This window comes from Rana temporaria, chromosome 3, assembly GCF_905171775.1.
Source record: "Rana temporaria chromosome 3, aRanTem1.1, whole genome shotgun sequence".
In the NCBI taxonomy this organism is placed as follows: domain Eukaryota; kingdom Metazoa; phylum Chordata; class Amphibia; order Anura; family Ranidae; genus Rana; species Rana temporaria.
Window position 1 is genome coordinate 49,256,753 of NC_053491.1, and position 20,431 is coordinate 49,277,183.

Below are 20,431 nucleotides of genomic sequence, written 5' to 3' on the forward strand. Positions count from 1 at the left end.
ATTATAAAAAATCCACAATATCATTTCTCTGTATACAAGGAATGGTAGAGTCCTGACTCAAATAATAATCCACAGCCTTCTGTATACTTAACTAATTTATGTACTGTTTATTTTTAGGGGTGTTTGAGATCGTGCCATATCGCTTCAGTGGAATTTGCTCAGGGCTCTGATTTTTCCATGATAAAATAATGTTTTTTTACGGTTATGATAATTTTTTTCTGATACACTCCTAGGCTTCGAAATGTGGACCAATGACAAGTTGCCTGCCACAACTTATTTTAAGATCTAGTTCACCACAGAAGACCTCAGCTTCTGCTTAAGGATTTCCTGTCCAACCTGGAGTTTATTGGCTACTCAATGACTGCAAGCTGCCAGGTTCTAAGGCAGCAAAGACACCCCACATAATGTTACACTCTCCTTCATACTTCAGATTTATTTCTTTACACAAACAAATTCATCAAAATTTCACCATGTATCATATTTGTCCACAAAACATTGTTGCAATAGTACTAAAAAAACTGAGTGATGTTTGGTGTAATCCTAGCTCTAAAAATTATATTCACTTGTCATATGCACGCTGCATCTCCTTGGTTCAGCAAAGAATCTAGAAAATCAAAGTGATTGCTTTATTCATGTTATACATGATATAGATCAACGTCTGTTGTACAGTTATCCCTGGTGGACTTCCAATACCATTTTTGTGAAGTTATATGTTACAGGGGCTATGCAGTGTTTCCAATATTTTATGTTAGATATGAGAGTATTTTTTTCAGCTTTTTTGCCTTATTAAGGTTTGAATAAAGTACATAATAAATATTGCTGTTTTTAATTATCATGAGTAGTGTATAAGGGATATAATTTGTAACAGCATTCCATGACAGGATGATCTAAACATGAGTTCTATTATTGAGCTATTCCTAATCATCAATAACTATTTTGAGTGTAAGGATCAGATGAACCTGGAGGTTTAGCTTCTATTTTTGTGTTTGAGTTTCCCACTCATCTACTATTCTTTCTCTACAAGTTATTGTTTTTTGGGTGGAGACATTATGGCTTTAGCTATATTATAGATGATTTAGTAAAATGATCTGCAAGAGCACAGATTGGAGTGCAGTTCTCATCAACTTATTTTAATCTGATGACAAGCAAACGTTCACTTGGAGACCAGAGACAAGAGTAAGTGGTGCATTGGGTTTGTACTTACAGTTCCTATTCTTATTCTGACACATGCTTTTTTATTGTAATCCACAGCAACGCCCCTTTAACATCTTTGTTTCTCAAGGTGTAGATGAAAGGGTTAAGCATTGGAGTTACAACACTATAGAACAAGGTGGCCATTTTATCCTGGTTGGCCACGTGAGTGTCTCCCGGTCTCATGTACAAAAAAATAATTGTACCGTAGAATAAGGTAACTACAATAATATGTGAAGCACAAGTGGAGAAAGCTTTTTTCCGGCCGACGGATGTACTGATCTTAAGTATACTAAAGATAATATTGCCATATGTAATTAGAATAAAGAAAAATGGGCCCATAACCACAAACATAGCACACAAAAAAATGATGGTCTTATTAAGAGAAGCATCTATGCAGGACAGTTCTATTATATATGGTATCTCACAGAAAAAATGGTTAATGACATTTGGGCCACAGAATGGCAATTGCAGTGCAAATAATGTGTTTATTAATGAGTTTATAAAGCCCACAATCCAACAGCCACTTGCCATTTTCACGCATAAGCTTGGATGCATAATGGTGGTATAGTGTAATGGGCTACATATAGCCACATAGCGATCATAAGCCATTGCTAAGAGAAGGCAGCATTCCGAGCCTCCTACACCCATGTGTATAAACAATTGGGTAAAACAGGCATTAAATGATATACTTTTCTTCAGTGATAAAAAATTTATCAGCATTTTGGGAACTATACTGGAGGTGAAACAAATGTCCATAAATGATAAGTTACTCAAGAAAAAATACATTGGTGTATGGAGATGGGGGCTTATCCTGCTGGCAAAAATAATAAGGAAATTACCCATAAGTGATGTAACATAACTGATAAGAAACACCAGAAATAAGACAGTCTGTATATCTTGGCGTCTGGTCAACCCCAGAAGAATGAATTCCTCAACTCTTGTGTAGTTCCACATCATTATTCACCATGAAGAAAGTGTGGATATAGAACTATGTTGTTAAAATGCCATGAAAATTCAGGCTTATGAATAAACAATACTTTGACTTCTTAGGAAAAGTCCTTGACTTCATACATCTGTCAGCCTTCCAGAAACCTGGGAATCCAAAAAGTGGGACATCTTTTTTTCTGAGATCTCAGATATGACCTCTTTTATGGCGGGTTATTATCTATCAAGCATATTTGTCACCTCTAGAATTTGGATGTGGATATGGTCTTGGCTGGATTTGTATTCTGTGGGATTTCCATGATGTTGAAAACCTGACAGGTGACAATCCAACACATGAATAAGACATCAGTTTTAGCTGGATGGACGTTTTAAATTGAGCTATAAGAATACGAGATGGCCAGATAGTCAAGGGTTTCCTTTGAGCAGATATCAGTGATTCTAACATTTCTTGGGTAAACTAAACCTTTGTCATCTGAGATCACTCTTTTTTGTATGGCAGTTACATATTTAGTTCATTGATAGGCCAAACAGTTGTGAGATGTCTCCCGATGTCTACTGATCTACGGATTGATGGAGGAATAATCATGCAGCATCAGGAGGGCTGAATAAGCACAGATCCAAAGAACACATTAAGCAGAAGCTGAATAATCCATACACTGCAGTTCTTTAGCAAGGAGAACAGTGAGCAGGACAGCAGTGACATCACCAAATCTAATGAGGCCAGCAGTCAGAGACAGCAGTGTCTTAAATGATCTCACATGGCACACATACAGCTATGGGGCGCAGTCACATACCCGGAAGTCCAATAATCATTTTCAGAAGGGTTTCAGGACAAAAGGAACATTTTTCAGGGTACTGTTGAGTCATGATACATTTTCAGATATCATGTATAATAGGGAAATAATGTAACTTGCAAACTTCAATCCCATCTACCAATTGGTTCTACAAAATATTTTTGCAACTAATGAAAAATTATATTTATCACTTTTCTAAATACTTGGACACCTTGCCACAATGTTAAGACAACCAATATATATATATATATATATATATATATATATATATATATATATATATATATATATATATATATCAGAGTGCCATTGTGTAGACTATAGAGGTCTGTGTGTCCCTCCATGGATATGCTTCCCCAGACTATCACTGACCCACCACCAAACCGGTAATGCTGAATGATGTTACAGGCAGCATAAAGTTCCCTGCGGCTTCTCCAGACCCTTTCATGTCTGTCACATATGCTCAGGGTGAACCTGCTCTTATCTGTGAAAAGCATGGGGCACCAGTTGCGGACCTACCATTTCTGGTGTTCAATGAAAAATGCCAATCGAGCTCCACAGTGTCCACAGTATCTGGCAGTTAGCACAGAGCACTCTAGAGGACGTCGGGCCCTCGGGCCACCCCCATGAAGTCTGTTTCTGATTGTTCGGTCAGAGACATTCACACCAGTGGATGGGGATATCCAGTGGCCTGCTTGAGGTCATTTTGTAGGGCTCTGGCAGTGCTTATCCTGTTCCTCCTTATACAAAGGAGCAGATACCGGTTCTGCTGATGGGTTAAGGACCTTCTCCTAGAGTAACTGCCTGTCTCCTGGAATCTCCTCCATGCTCTTGAGACTGTGCTGGGAGACACGGCAAACCTTCTGGCAATGACACGTATTAATGTGCCATCCGGGAGGAGTTGGACTGCCTGTGCAACCTTTATAGGGTCCAGGTATGGCCTTGTGCTACCAGTAATGAAACTGACCCTAGCCAAATGCAAAACTAGTGAAAATCAGCCAGAAAAGATGAGTAGGGAAAAAAATGGCAGACACCTCCACCTGAAAAACTATTCCTGTTTTGGAGGTTGTCTCATTGTTGCCCATCTAATGCACCTGTTGTTAATTTCAATTAACAGCAAAGAAGCTAAAACTGATTAACAATCCCCTCTGTATACACCCCTCCCCCTCTGCTACTTAACTGACCAGATCAATATCCCAGGAGTTCTGATTGAAAAGTGTTCCTTTTATTTTTTTTGAACAGTGTATATATAAAGTATATAAAGTGACAGTGCTTATGCGCTACTATAGACACTCAATGAATCAACCCTAAACAACATGTATCAATAAGTTGCTGCAAAACCTAAAGTGTTTACAATACACAAATATATAAATGAAAGAGGTGAGGGGTTCCGCGCAACCTAGCACGCGGACATGGTGAAAGTGCTAAGTATAAATAAATAAATAAATAAATAAATAAATATAAATACTGATCAGTGATAACACAAACAAGAGCAAATGACAGCTCAATCCAATCCAGTGACAGAGTGCAAATATCCAAACATCAAAATAACAATACTATATATACAATATATATAAAATATAATATGCAGTGAATATATAAAAAATATATACATATAAAAAATATAAATATATGAATGTATATAGTGAAGTCTATAGCCGTGAAAGAGTGTCCCTTCATAGGATGAGAAATGGATAAATAAATAAATCAATCTGGTGATCCAGTGCTAGTAGTGATTCTTCAAATAAGCATAGGCTGCCAGAAGAGATGTAGCTGATGTGATCACAAAACAATCCAATAAATAGTGTTGATAGATGGGTATAATAATCCCTCCCTGAGCTCCCGGGACTCTTACCTCCGCACAGATAATCAAGTGCATCCACTATAAGTATCTCGACCAGACCTCCGTATGTATGTTCCACTAATCCTCCTTAGATATTCATGACTGGGTCCTCTTATCCATCCAAACAGTCAGTGTGCCCAGGAGAGGAAACAGGGGAAACACAAAAACAAAGGAGGGGACTCCAATCGTGAAGTAGTAAGCACAAGCCGGTATTTATTAAAGAGGAAAGAGCTGCGCTTACATGTATTCTAAAAATATACAGCAAGGAACTTTTTAAAAACGAGCGGCGTTTCAGGCGCCTGTATACGTCACTCCAGGTGTACGTCCTCCCGTCCAATCCCTACGCGTTACGACACGTGTCACGTGTCTTCATCTGGGGAATCTGATTGGCGGTTGTGGTATTGTTTATGTATCCGAGCGACCGGAAGTAGTGGCGTGGCCATTTTGTTGGAGTCCAAAGTCTAACACATAGACTACCCATTCATTACAATGCATAGCAGAAGGCGTCACTCAATATGACGCTGCGGCTTACAATAGCTACATTGTGGGATCTCGTCTGCTAGTAATGATAGAGTAGTGGATCATATTAATCCCAAAAGGGAGGGAGTAAACGCGCGTACATATAAAAATAGAATATATATAATAATATATATAAATAATAAAAATGGTATGGTGTAAAGAAATAGCAATGTAAATATCGGTCAGTTGGCGGTACGTCATACTAACCTCAGGTTGAGACCAGCAAGAACGTCATCCAGCTGGTCAAACCATGATGGCGCTTTTCATTTATGTGTCTACAATTACACCAATAATACAAATAGGCATCTTGCATAGATGTATATCAGAAAACATACATATGCCATACAGTAGGATAATTAAAAAATGTATTAAATAAAATATGTATATACAGGCCGGGAACAAGTAGAGAATATACAACCTTATAAACATCTCTACATGGTAAAATAGATATATATATATATACACAGCGCAGTGTCATATACATATATAAATAAAAATAATTATTTTAAAATAATATATATAAAAATATATAGTTAAAAGATTATATATAAAATGTAATAAAAGAAGTGTATATAATATAGGGAGGTCGCACACCTAGTTTGTCGCATGATAGTCAACATCTATGCATCTTATAACCTCGATATGAATGGTCATAGTGGTAAATATGAATAAAAGTATTAAAATAAAATACTTCAAAATACTGTACAATATATGAAATCAAAAATTACTTAAGAAGCAGTTGAGGTCAAATTCAACATTCATTCCTCCTGGTACTAGTGTTCGCATACGGTGTATCCATTTGGATTCTTTTTGGCTGATTGTGCGAATCTTGTGGCTCCCTCTCCATGAGGGGTTGTATTTCTTAACCCCCCAAAATTGGAGTTGGGTAGTGTCTCTATTATGGACCTGGTCAAAGTGTCTAGAGACACTATGTTTAGGGTAGCCATTAATAATATTGTCTATATGTTCGCCAATCCGTACCTTGAGGACAAAAAGGGCCCTCAAGGTACGGATTGGCGAACATATAGACAATATTATTAATGGCTACCCTAAACATAGTGTCTCTAGACACTTTGACCAGGTCCATAATAGAGACACTACCCAACTCCAATTTTGGGGGGTTGAGAAATACAACCCCTCATGGAGAGGGAGCCACAAGATTCGCACAATCAGCCAAAAAGAATCCAAATGGATACACTGTATGCGAACACTAGTACCAGGAGGAATGAATGTTGAATTTGACCTCAACTGCTTCTTAAGTAATTTTTGATTTCATATATTGTACAGTATTTTGAAGTATTTTATTTTAATACTTTTATTCATATTTACCACTATGACCATTCATATCGAGGTTATAAGATGCATAGATGTTGACTATCATGCGACAAACTAGGTGTGCGACCTCCCTATATTATATACACTTCTTTTATTACATTTTATATATAATCTTTTAACTATATATTTTTATATATATTATTTTAAAATAATTATTTTATTTATATATGTATATGACACTGCGCTGTGTATATATATATATATCTATTTTACCATGTAGAGATGTTTATAAGGTTGTATATTCTCTACTTGTTCCCGGCCTGTATATACATATTTTATTTAATACATTTTTTAATTATCCTACTGTATGGCATATGTATGTTTTCTGATATACATCTATGCAAGATGCCTATTTGTATTATTGGTGTAATTGTAGACACATAAATGAAAAGCGCCATCATGGTTTGACCAGCTGGATGACGTTCTTGCTGGTCTCAACCTGAGGTTAGTATGACGTACCGCCAACTGACCGATATTTACATTGCTATTTCTTTACACCATACCATTTTTATTATTTATATATATTATTATATATATTCTATTTTTATATGTACGCGCGTTTACTCCCTCCCTTTTGGGATTAATATGATCCACTACTCTATCATTACTAGCAGACGAGATCCCACAATGTAGCTATTGTAAGCCGCAGCGTCATATTGAGTGACGCCTTCTGCTATGCATTGTAATGAATGGGTAGTCTATGTGTTAGACTTTGGACTCCAACAAAATGGCCACGCCACTACTTCCGGTCGCTCGGATACATAAACAATACCACAACCGCCAATCAGATTCCCCAGATGAAGACACGTGACACGTGTCGTAACGCGTAGGGATTGGACGGGAGGACGTACACCTGGAGTGACGTATACAGGCGCCTGAAACGCCGCTCGTTTTTAAAAAGTTCCTTGCTGTATATTTTTAGAATACATGTAAGCGCAGCTCTTTCCTCTTTAATAAATACCGGCTTGTGCTTACTACTTCACGATTGGAGTCCCCTCCTTTGTTTTTGTGTTTCCCCTGTTTCCTCTCCTGGGCACACTGACTGTTTGGATGGATAAGAGGACCCAGTCATGAATATCTAAGGAGGATTAGTGGAACATACATACGGAGGTCTGGTCGAGATACTTATAGTGGATGCACTTGATTATCTGTGCGGAGGTAAGAGTCCCGGGAGCTCAGGGAGGGATTATTATACCCATCTATCAACACTATTTATTGGATTGTTTTGTGATCACATCAGCTACATCTCTTCTGGCAGCCTATGCTTATTTGAAGAATCACTACTAGCACTGGATCACCAGATTGATTTATTTATTTATCCATTTCTCATCCTATGAAGGGACACTCTTTCACGGCTATAGACTTCACTATATACATTCATATATTTATATTTTTTATATGTATATATTTTTTATATATTCACTGCATATTATATTTTATATATATTGTATATATAGTATTGTTATTTTGATGTTTGGATATTTGCACTCTCTCACTGGATTGGATTGAGCTGTCATTTGCTCTTGTTTGTGTTATCACTGATCAGTATTTATATTTATTTATTTATTTATTTATACTTAGCACTTTCACCATGTCCGCGTGCTAGGTTGCGCGGAACCCCTCACCTCTTTCATTTATATATAAAGTATACAAATATTATTACACTTTTCACCCTGTCTGCTTCTGGACCACAATTGTTTTTCAATTTACCTAATTAAATTGCTACTATAAAAAATTGAATAAGTTTTTCTCATTGACTGTTTACCAATGTCAACTTACGTCTTTTATAGTATGTAAATATCAATGTTTTCTACTACAGTATACTCTAATGCTTTTAAAAAATATTTTTATATCCTGCCTGTAACAATAAAAATATAACGCTTACAAAAATGAATAATTCTGAACACAAATGTGTGTGTTCCCAAGTAATGAATACTTTTAATTAAAATTGAATTAGTGGCCATTTGTAATTAATATTTGTTGACAATTTTTTAGTCATATCTGGTGAACTATCATGTGGGCTCAGAACAAGATAGAGTCAATTCAGTTTATTTAAATTTTTTGGGTTAATCCTATATTTCAGAACAGTTCAGTAATTGCAAAAGCGCTGCAATGAAATCTGTGTTTGGTAATGTAGTTGTTATTTTGTGTTATGTAATTAGTATTGTGTTGTAGTTAAAGTGTACCTATAAAAAAAAGAGAGTTAACTGATTTACTTCAAATTCATAATAGTGAATATTTGACTTTCTTTATGCTAAAATAGTTTTTTATTTTATTTGTTTTATTAAAAATCACTACAGATGTGTATACACTCTGCAGCCATCCTTTGGCTTTTGTCTTGAGGTGACACTGGGTTTGGATAAGCTAAGTTGGACAAGAAAATAAATCTATCTTGAAATAAAAATGGAAGTGGCTGTTGCTGATTTCTCCTTCAGAAAATGCCAATTGTTTAGCTGTCAGAACAAAGGGATCCTACTGTGATCATACATTTTACACTGAAACATAACAGGAGAACTGAAGGTCTTAAAGTCTGTGCCACTGAAGCCATTCCTAACGGTAAATCTTTTTCAGAAGATTTTAAAAATTGCGCCATAGAGAAATGTTTTGGATTTTTATTTTAGATACTCTGGCCCCAAAATAGTTAAATTAGGAAATTTAAGGCCGCGTACACACCATCGGACCAAACCGATGAAAACAGCCTGAAGTCCAGTTTCATCGGTCCAAACCGTCCGTGTGTACGCCCCATTGGTCTGTTGTCCTTCGGACAAAAATTAGAGAACTTGCTTTAAAATCGAACCGATGGACCGCTGACCGATAGGTCCAAACCGATGGTTAGTACACAAAAGCATCGGTTCAAAACCCGCGCATGCTCAGAATCAAGTCGACGCATGCTTGGAAGCATTGAATTTCGTTTTTTTCAGCACGTTGTGTGTTTTACGTCACCGCGTTCTGACCCGATCGGTTTTTGGAACGATGGTGTGTACGCACATCAGACCATCAGTCTGCTTCAGCGGTGAACCGATGAAAACGGTCCATCGGACCATTCTCATCGGATGGATCGACCGTGTGTACGCGGCCTAAGAGTAAATACCAACCTTTAATGATATCTATACTTCTATTCCAGGGTGTCCAACCTGTGGCCCATGACGAATATGAATGCGACCCAACAAAAAATGTAAAACGTTTTTAAAAATACAGATTTTTGGGGTATTATTTATAAATATGCATTTACACTTAGCAAGCACATGCAGCCAAAGAACATTTTACAGTGTCTCTGCTGAACTTCCACAAGTTTTATCTTCCCAAAGAAAACTGTCCCAATTTACACATAACTCCATATTCATGTCATCAGTTTTCGGCAGCACCTATATTTGTGAGAAACTATTTTCAAGCCTGAAGCACACAAAGAAATATCTGATGAGCACCTTGAGAATTCATTGAGAATTGATTGCCACTACATCCATACAACCAGATATTGATGCATTTGTTTATCAAAAACAAATCTTGTGAATATTGCACTAGTTTTATGTTGCCCTCTTTTACTTTTATAATAAAAAATATTACAAACAAATGAAGTTTTATTGCTCAGATAGGTTCATTAGTGATCGTTAACTTGGGATTTGCCTGACTTTTTCTGCTCATTCTTTTTGTTAGTGCTCTTCTTCCAATGTGGCCCAGGAAGGTCTGATCTAGCCCCATATCAGCTTGCTCCCATTTTTAGTGGGTTGAGGGGGCGAGCAGGAGAGTCAGGACGCTCTCTTTTTTTTTTTTTTTTTTTCTCAGGACGCTCTCTACATTGCAGATAGAGAAAGGAGCTGTGTGTTAGTGGGCGTCCTGACTCTCCTGCTCGCTCCTCCCCCCTCAAGGGAGGGGGCGAGCATGACACTCCACACCAGGGAGAAAGCCTTGCATTACTGCTTAGTTAGATTTTGACTTGCCTTCCTCTTAAGGCTCGGTTCACAAACAGTATATGCAAATTAGATGTGTTTTGAACCGCATTTGATTCACATCACATGTGAAATAACAATAATTTCTATGGGAACACTTCTGAATCGCACATGTGTTTAGCTGTTTTCAGATTTCAGCTCAGAATTCAGTTCAGGATTTCAGCACAGATTATTCTCCTAATAAAAGAGTTAACACCCTTTATCTACTATGTATTGGCCAGCACTGAAATCGCAGCTGTGACAAAAATTCCTTCCTGAACCTTGCAAATTTTGCATCAAAACCTGAACTGCTGAACAAATGCTTATATTATTCACAGTGAAAATGGACATAAAATGTGCACCAGACATGTGTGAATGAAGTCTTAAAAACTAGTTCCTAGATATAGTAAATCGCTCTTAATTTTTTAACTCCTTTTTTAACTTATCTATATCTGTTTTTAAATGTATTGTGCAATAAATGATATAGCTATTTGCTTTTAAATACCCGATCTTTAAGAGTACATAATCATGTGTTATTTTTTCAGGATTTTACTATACTTTCCACTTGCATATCCTTCTCCAGACTAAAGTGACACTAAAGCCTCGTACACACGATCAGTCCATCCGATGAGAATGGTCTTAAGGACCGTTGTCATAGGTTAACCGATAAAGCTGACTGATGGTCCGTCACGCCTACACACCATAGGTTAAATAACCGATCGTGTTAGAACGCGGTGACGTAAAACACAACGACGTGCTGAAAAAAACGAAGTTCAATGCTTCCAAGCATGCGTCGACTTGATTCTGAGCATGCGTGGATTTTTAACCGATGGTCGTGCCTACTAACGATCGGTTTTGTCCTATCGGTTAGGAATCCATAGGTTAATTTTAAAGCAAGTTGGCTTTTTTTTCACCTATGGTTAAATAACCTATGGGGCCCACACACGATCGGTTTTGACCGATGAAAACGGTCCATCAGACCGTTGTCCTCTGGTTAACCTATCATGTGTACGAGGCCTAAAGGTTCGAATATTTTTGTTTTTAAATAACAAACATATCATACTTACCTCCACTGTGCAGCTCATTTTGCACAGAGTGGCCCGAACGGCATATTCTGGGGTCCCTCGGCGGCTCTCTCGGCTCCTCCCTGCTTCTGATAACCCCCTATGGGAAGCGCTCTCCCAAGGGGGTTACCTTACGGGCGCACTCCTGAGTCCTGTATTCGGCATCCATAGCCGCCGACTACAGGACTCAGCTCCCGGCCCTCACGTCATTGGAGTTGATTGACAGCAGCGCAAGCCAATGGCTGCGCTGCTATCAATCTATCCAATGAAGAGCTCATAGGATGCATTAAGGTGAAAAAACATGAACCTTTACAACTCCTTTAAGGGCTTTTTAGGTTATGCAGTCTGGCTTGTATTGTATTAATTGCAGTATTTGTCTCAACCCAGGACCTATGCACACAAGGCCACAACTGTAGACTGTGCAGTGGGTGTTGGCTTGTTTCAATCTATCCCAGCTCCTTTTCATTTTTTTACGCCAGATCAACATGGCTCTGTGGGTCCTGCAGGGCAAATTTTAATGCTGCGTATTGCATACTCTGGCAATCCATGCACTTTCGCCACCAACTCCTGATGAAGATTAATTGATAATCAAAACTTATTAGGTTTTATGTGGAGTAACAAATTTTTCTTGACATGTATTGATGTTTCATATGTCCATGCTGTGAGGGTGCGTATTTCGCATGTATAGAGACCAGAGTTTTTATCATTTCAGTTTTTATATTTTTTGTATACACTGTTGTTACTTTCTGGCTGCAACAAAGTCCCAGGGGAGACAGTTTCTTTCTTATTGTGTTAAGTATGCAGTTTATCCCCCAGCATGTTAATTTTCAATATTTTTGCTATCATTATGTGTGGTTCTTCTGCTGGGTTGTGTAGTTTATTAGTTCCATCATTTATGTCCTTGTGCCACATCCCCTTATACACTTTGTTTTGGATTTGTTCCATTTTATTTATATTATCTTTGTATTCATTACAGACAGCTTGCTGAACTAGGTAGTCCACCTGATTTTTGTTTTTATCTGTTTACCCAATATTTGATTGATGGTATTGCTGGGTGCTATAGTCCATAAGTCCAAATACTTCAGTGTGATGTCAAGCCCTGTGTGTCACACTGGGCCGTATAGTTCTGCCACTCATTCTTGCATAAATCTTTCCCGATACCAATCCTGGGCAGGTCTGGCAAAGAAGGTGGATTCTTTGAAACGCGTTGCTGCCCACCCCTACAGCCAACTTCATCCACGAGAACACTGATTGGCCTCAGGTGCTTTTCTCTGATGTTTTCTTGAGCTGGCTGTGTGCTGTTTGATAGCATGGTTCGTCTGTGGGTTGGAGAAGCTCAGGCTGCCGGTGTTCTGTGAAAAGAGCCAACTCGTCAAAATCTCCAATTACATCACTGCAGGTAACTCTCCAGCAGCAGTAACTGCAGATTTTGATGACTTGCCTGTTTTCACAGAACACCGGCAGCGTATACACTACGCTACACGATATAATGGAGTGGACATTGTTAGTCCACCCGCTACTAGCTAACTACATGGCCGCCTCCAAGGCGGCCACATGTTTTTTTACTCCTTACCTGGTGTTCTGTCAAAACAGCCAACTCGACGTGTACCGTAGTGTATATAACTGCCGGTGTTCTAAGAAAACAGGCAAGTCGTCAAAATCTGCAATTACTGCTACTGGAGAGTCACCGGCAGTGACGTAATTGGAGATTTTGACAAATTGGCTCTTTCGACGGAACACCGGTTCTGTGTGTGTTCTAGATGATCACAGTTATTATACTGGAAGTGTGCTATTGTTTTTAGCTTTAATAAATGTACTGATTATTTTCCTGTCTCCTTCCTCGTTCCTTGTTTGGTTTTGTCATTTGGCTGTCATACTGACTATTTGTTTAAATTATTTGAGTTACAGACTCAGAACAAGCATGCAGAAAGGGACGTCTGATTTTCCTGATGTGTTTGAGCAGGGTCTAGACAAGTAGCTTTTTTCTCTCAGCCAGCAGGCTGAATGAAAAAAAAAAAACTTAAAGCTTCCTCCATTCACACAAGCCAGGCATATGGAGGAATACCCCTACCAGGACATTGTATTTTAACAGCGGCTGCAATGATGCAGCCGCTGTAACAGGAGTGACTTTTGGGCACAGATTGAGCCAGGAGATGGGGTGGCAAGTGAATCATAATTCATGTATTACATGAGATGGGACATTAATAATAATTCATGTTTGCAGGATGTCTTGAGATATCACAAGTTGTTGGCTATTCAATGTGGGGACACATTCTTTTGAAATGTGTTAATCCAGGTCTGCTCCCAGACCTCTAATTATGTATGCTAAATACTGTTTATGTGTGGAATGTACTTGTCGGAGACAGAACGTCTGTCTAGGGATGTGGATTGAAAAGAGATCATTGTGTGATGGTGTTTTGTTTGAGTTCTGTTAATGAAGGAATGTGCAGTGATTAGATCATGATAATTATAGGCCGGCGCCGACATGTCTAGAATGTTTAGTAATTAGCTCAAAGAATGTGATTGAAGCCCCCCAAGGTGTGATGTGTGGGTGGGGAGTTCATTGTTCCTGTGATTAATTTTAACATGCTGTACTGTATATAAGAAAGCTAAGTGTACCATTAAAGAGTCCTACTTGACCCTTCAAAACGTAGCCCCGTCTCGTTCTTGAAAGGGCATTCTATTGGATTATTATTCTGCTCCTTTTACAGCTGAACCTGACTCTCTCTCTGGATCTCGTGGATGGGATTATACCGGCTTTACTTGCATACAGCAACTTGCCAGGGAAAAGGACGTCTCCAACGGCTGATACCCTCTCACTACATGGGTAGCCGTTACAGCCGCTTATCGAGAAATGTTTCAAGCACGTCTCTTCAACAGAAGTTGATCAAGGGATTGAATTCTGTTGAGCAGGCATGGCTACATACTGATCAATATTCTACCTGTTCCTTTATTGTTTATTGTTTATTGAATATTTTTGTTAAGCGTTAAATCATATAAGTATCAAAACGCTACTGTTCCTGCTCAATTGGCTCAATTTCAGTCCACCTATGGTGACCTTTACATTTTTTTCCCCATGCAGTGGGGCTGCACTCACACTGCAAGGTTTAAATACTTGTTTTTTTTCTAGAAGAGAGGAGAACAGAGATATACTTACCTAATTCTTCAATCCTCCCAGCGCAAGACCAGGCCGGAACCCCCTCTGCTCCAGTAGTTTTGAATAGTGGATTGTTCTTGACATCATCACGCCTAGAATGGGCTCCATAGAACAGGAACAGTCCACTTCTGGACAGTGAGGAAGCACCGTTCTCTGAAGGATTGAAGGATCGAGTGAGTATAAGCTTTCTGCTCACCCCTAGATAAAACAAGCAGTTGACCCATGCAGTTCGGGCACAGCTCCAATGCATGGGGAAAAAAATAATAAGAATGTAAAGAACCAACAACAGAGATTACCTCAATGGTTGTGTAGGTATTTATACATTGTGCTTCCTTAAGTTTAATATGAACAATAATATTATGAAAGATTGGCATTTAATCCAGACTATCACAGTCTTCCAGCCTTTAAATTAGAGTTGCATGCATTGTACAATGATTTATCGTTTCCAGCATTAGAGGTGAATTTCAGGCCAGACATACAGTGCCTTGAAAAAGTATTCATACCCCTTAAAATGTTCCTCATTTCGTCATGTTACAACCAAAAACTTAAATGTATTTTATTGGGATTTTATGTGATAGACCAACACAAAGTGGCACATAATTGTGAAGTGGAAGGAAAATTATAAATGATTTTCATTTTTTTCTTTTTACAAAAGTGTGGCATGCCTTTGTATTCAAGGGTACCCCTAACTAAAATCTAGTGGAACCAATTGCCTTCAGAAGTCACCTAATTAGTAAATAGAGTCCAACTGTGTGTAATTTAATCTCAGTATAAATACAGCTGTTCTATGAAGCCCTCAGAGGTTTGTTAGAGAACCTTAGTGAACAAACAGCATCATGTATGCCAAGGAACACACCAGACAGGTCAGGGATAAAGTTGTGGAGAAGAAAAAATGAGGGTTAGGTTATAAAAAATATCCCAAACATCTCACGGAGCACTGTTCAATCCACTATCCAAAAATGGAAATAATATGGCACAACTGCAAACCTACCAAGACATGGCTGTCCACCTAAACTGACAGGGAGAACATTCATCAGAGAAGTAGCCAAGAGGCCCATGGTAACTCTGAAGGAGCTACAGAGATCCACAGCTCAGGTGGGAGAATCTGTCCACAGGACAACTATTAGTTGTGCACTCCACAAATATGGCTTTTATGGAATAGTGGCAAGAAGAATACCATTGTTGAAAGGAAGTCATAAGAAGTCCTGTTTGCAGTTTGCGAAAAGTCATGTGGGGGACACAGAAAACATGTGGAAGAAGATGCCTTAGTTAGGTGAGCCCAAAATTGAACTTTTTTGGCCTAAAAGCAAAACACTATGTGTGGCGGAAAACTAACACTGCACATCACCCTGGACATACCATCCCCACCGTGAACCATGGTGGTGGCAGCATCATGTTCTGGGGATGCTTGTCTTCAGCAGGTGCAGGGAAGCTGGTCAGAGTTGATGGGAAGATGGATGGAGCCAAATACAGGGCAATCTTAGAAGAAAACCTGTTATGCCACGTACACACGATCGGTTTGTCTGATGAAAACGGTCTGATGGACCGTTTTCATCAGACTACTGATCGTGTGTGGGCCCCATCAGTTATTTATCAATTGGTAAAAAAAATAGGAACTTGTTTTAAAATTATTAGATTGGTTAACTAACAGATAGAAAAAAACGATCGTCTGTGGGCACGTCCATCGGTTAAAAATCCACGCATGCTCAGAATCAAGTCGACGCATGCTCGGAAGCATTGAACTTCATTTTTCTCTGCACGTCGTTGTGTTTTACATCACCGTGTTCTGAAACGATCTTTTTTTAACCGATGGTGTGTAGGCACGACTGATGAAAGTCAGCTTCATCGGATATCTGATGAAAAAATCCATCGGTCCGTTTTCATCGGATGAACCGATCGTGTGTACATGGCATTAAAGTCTGCAAAAGACTTGAGACTGGGTGGAGGTTCACCTTCCAGCAGGACAACGACCCAAAACATACAGCCAGAGCTACAATGGAATGGTTTAGAATATATTTATGTGTTAAAATGAACCAGTCAAAGTCCAGACCTAAATCCAATTAAGAATCTGTGGCAAGACTTGAGAATTGCTGTTCACAGACACTCTCCATCCATTCTGACAGAGCTTGAGATATTTTGCCTAGAAGAATGGGCAAAACTGTCACTCTCTAGATGTACAAAGCTGGTAGAGACATCCCCAAAAAGACTTACAGTTCTAACTGCAGTGAAAGGGGGTTCTACAAATTATCGACTCAGGGGGGCTGAATACAAATGCACGCCACACTTTTCACATATTTATTTGTAAAAAGAATTAAAAAACATTTATCATTTTTCTTCCACTTCACAATTATGTGGCACTTTGTGTTGGTCTTTAACATAAAATCCCAATAAAATAAATTTACATTTTGGTTGTAGCTTGAAGAAATATGAAAAATTTCAAGGGGTATAAATACTTTTTCAAGGCACTTTAAATGATTAGGCCCCTTTCACACGGGGGCGTTTTTCGGGCGTTATTCAAGCGTTTTTCAGGCGCTTTGGCGTTAAAAAAAAGAAGCTGTAAAGCGCCTGAAAGAAGCCTCATCTGCAATCCCAATGTGAAAGCACGAGTGCTTCCAGATCCCTTTTCACACTGCCAGTGCCTGAAAAACGCTGGTAAAGCACCACTAAGACCCTAACGTTTTAGGGCATTTTTACAGCGATTTTCAATTCATTTCAATGGAAAGGGGCGTTTTTGGAACGTTTTTTTTCTGCTCCAAAGATGCTGCTTGTAGGACTCAGTGTGAAAGGGTCTATTGAGATGCATGGAGAGTGTTTTATGAGCGTTTTAATAGCGCTATTTTTAACGCTAAAACGCTGTAAAAACGCTTCAGTGTGAAAGGGGTCTTACAGCTAGTATTCATGAATGCATCATCAAATTTATATTTTAAATACAAGCAGTGTAAGTACCTGGTATGCACACTTTACAGTTCCTGTACAGCAAAGCTCAGACTCAGAGTGAGTAGCAGCAAACAGAACCAATCATTTGTGCTGCAGCACACTTCCCCCCCCCCAAAGTATATGCTGATAGAAGGAGAGAGCAGAGAGAAAGAAAGATGAGCTAATCAGACTCCTGCTTCTCCTTTCTTTTTTTTTCAAATAACAGTTTTTTATTAACCACTTAAGCCCCGGACCAAAATGCTGCCTAAAGACCCAAGGGGTTTTTACAGTTCGGGACTGCGTCGCTTTAACAGACAATTGCGCGGTCGTGCGACGTGGCTCCCAAACAAAATTGGCGTCTTTTTTTCCCCACAAATAGAGCTTTCTTTTGGTGGTATTTGATCACCTCTGCAGTTTTTATTTTTTGCGCTATAAACAAAAATAGAGCGACAATTTTGAAAAAAATGCTATATTTTTTACTTTTTGCTATAATAAATATCCCCCAAAAACATATATAACATTTTTTTTTCCTCAGTTTAGGCCGATACGTATTCTTCTACCTATTTTTGGTAAAAAAAATCACAATAATCGTTTATCGGTTGGTTTGCGCAAAATTTATAGTGTTTACAAAATAGGGGATAGTTTTTTTGCATTTTTTTTTTTTTTACTACTAATGGCAGCGATCAGCGATTTTTTTTTTACTACTAATGGCAGCGATCAGCGATTTTTTTCGTGAGTGCGACATTATGGCGGACACTTCGGACAATTTTGACACATTTTTGGGACAATTGTCATTTTCACAGCAAAAAATGCATTTAAATTGCATTCTTTATTGTGAAAATGACAGTTTGCAGTTTGGGAGTTAACCACAGGGGGTGCTGTAGGAGTTAGGGTTTACTTTGTGTGTGTTTACTAGTGTAGGGGGGTGTGGCTGTAGGAATGACGTCATCGATCGTGTCTTCTCTATAAAGGGAATGACGCGATCGATGCGCCGACACAGTGAAGCACGGGGAAGCCGTGTTTACTCACGGCTCTCCCCGTTCTTCAGCTCCGGGGAGCGATCGCGACGGAGCGGCTATAAACGAATAGCCGCGCCGTCGTCCCGGATCGCTCCTGAAGCCACGGGGACCGCCGCATGTACGGGGGGGGGGGGGTCCCGATCGGACCCCCGACCCACGTCAAGCAGGGCACGTATATATACGTACATGTGCCTGCCTGTGCCATTCTGCTGACGTATATGTACATGAGGCGGTCCTTAAGTGGTTAAGCGCAGGTTGACACTGTGATACAAAAAAAAAAAAGTTCAGCATAAACAGTGTACAGTATATCACAATACATTAATTCACCCTGACAACTCATGGGGCCCTCGGGCAATAGAAGATTATGGGGCCCTTCGGGCAATAGAAGATTATGGGGCCCTCAGGCCTACAGATGGCCACCACGCCAGGAGGCAGTGCAGAGGTGGGGCAGCAAAAATTTCAGGATTTTCACATCAAAAGCATGTCGATATCGGACATAACACAGATTTTTACATGCTGTCCCTGGTTTTACTGAGCCTGGCAACCCTGATGGGGCCCCCTAGTGGCAGTGCCCGAGTGCCTGAATGGTCAGTCCACCCCTGCCTGTAAGTGTTACTTGCCTGTAGCAGAGAAAAAAATCAGGTAGCCTGTCCTGTCAGATAGGGCTATGCTGTGTAGGAGAAATGTGTGACTATCAGGGCTGAATAAACAGAAATGCAAATCCTAGGTATTTAAAAGAGCTAAAATATATCTGTTATCTCTGTATTTAGCTCTTTTTCTTACCTGACGCTATCATGGTAAATACCGTGCATAAGTCTTATACAGCATTCTTATAAAGTTATATAAGTGAAAACAAATATATTTCGACTCAAGTCTCCTTTATATACATTTAATGTCTACATGATGCAGGTGGTAAGACTCTATTAATCCCTGATGAATACTCTTGTGCTGCTAATTAACTTTATTCTATGGGGTATTGTATCTCAAAATACTAACAAGAAAGAAACTTAAAAAAGAAAAGTCTTTGACATTTTATTTACAGAATTACTTCACTGGTCTAAAACTTTTCTGTTTTTTTTTTTTTGGATAAGAGTACAGTGAGGGGAAAAAAGTATTTGATCCCCCTGCTGATTTTGTGAGTTTGCCCACTCACAAAGAAATGATCCATCTATAATTTTAATAGTAGGTTTAATTTAACAGTGAGAGACAGAATAACAACAAAAATAACAAGAAAAATGCATTAAAATGGGTATACAGTCATTTTCATTTTAACCACTTGCCGACCGCTGGCCGTCATATGATGTCCTGGGCTTTGTGGGGGGGATATCTGAAAGATTCCTGCAGCTACAGGCATCATTCAGATATCGGCGTTCCCTACACCATAAGAATGATCATAGCGGCTGTTCCGCCGCTTGATCGTTCTTATGGGCGGCGAGAGGGGACGACCCCCCCTCCCGCCGCCCACCTGTGCGATCGGTGAGTCGGTGACAGGATCTGTCGGCCCCGGATGTTGATCATAGAGATTCCCGGGGGACCAGATGGTTGCCGGAGTCTCTATGATCGTCGGAGGCCGGGCGCGATGTTATGACGTCACGCCCAGCCTCTGCATTAAAAAAAAATGATTGTTTCTTTTTTTTTAGGGGATTTCGGTCTTCCCAGACTAGAGGTGAGATGTGGGGTCTTTTTCACCCCACATCTCACTTTAAAGAGGTCATGTCA

At 39.3% G+C, this 20,431-nt stretch overlaps 1 protein-coding gene across 1 annotated transcript; it reads right to left on the reverse strand.

The window, feature by feature from the left end:
* Positions 1-1,213: 1,213 nt before the first annotated feature.
* LOC120931269 (putative olfactory receptor 2B8) lies at positions 1,214-2,520 on the reverse strand. Its single transcript, XM_040342544.1, has one exon. It carries the CDS (start codon positions 2,149-2,151, stop codon positions 1,216-1,218), a length of 936 nt encoding a protein of 311 aa, XP_040198478.1. The 5' UTR covers positions 2,152-2,520; the 3' UTR covers positions 1,214-1,215.
* Between the last annotated feature and the right edge of the window lie 17,911 nt (positions 2,521-20,431).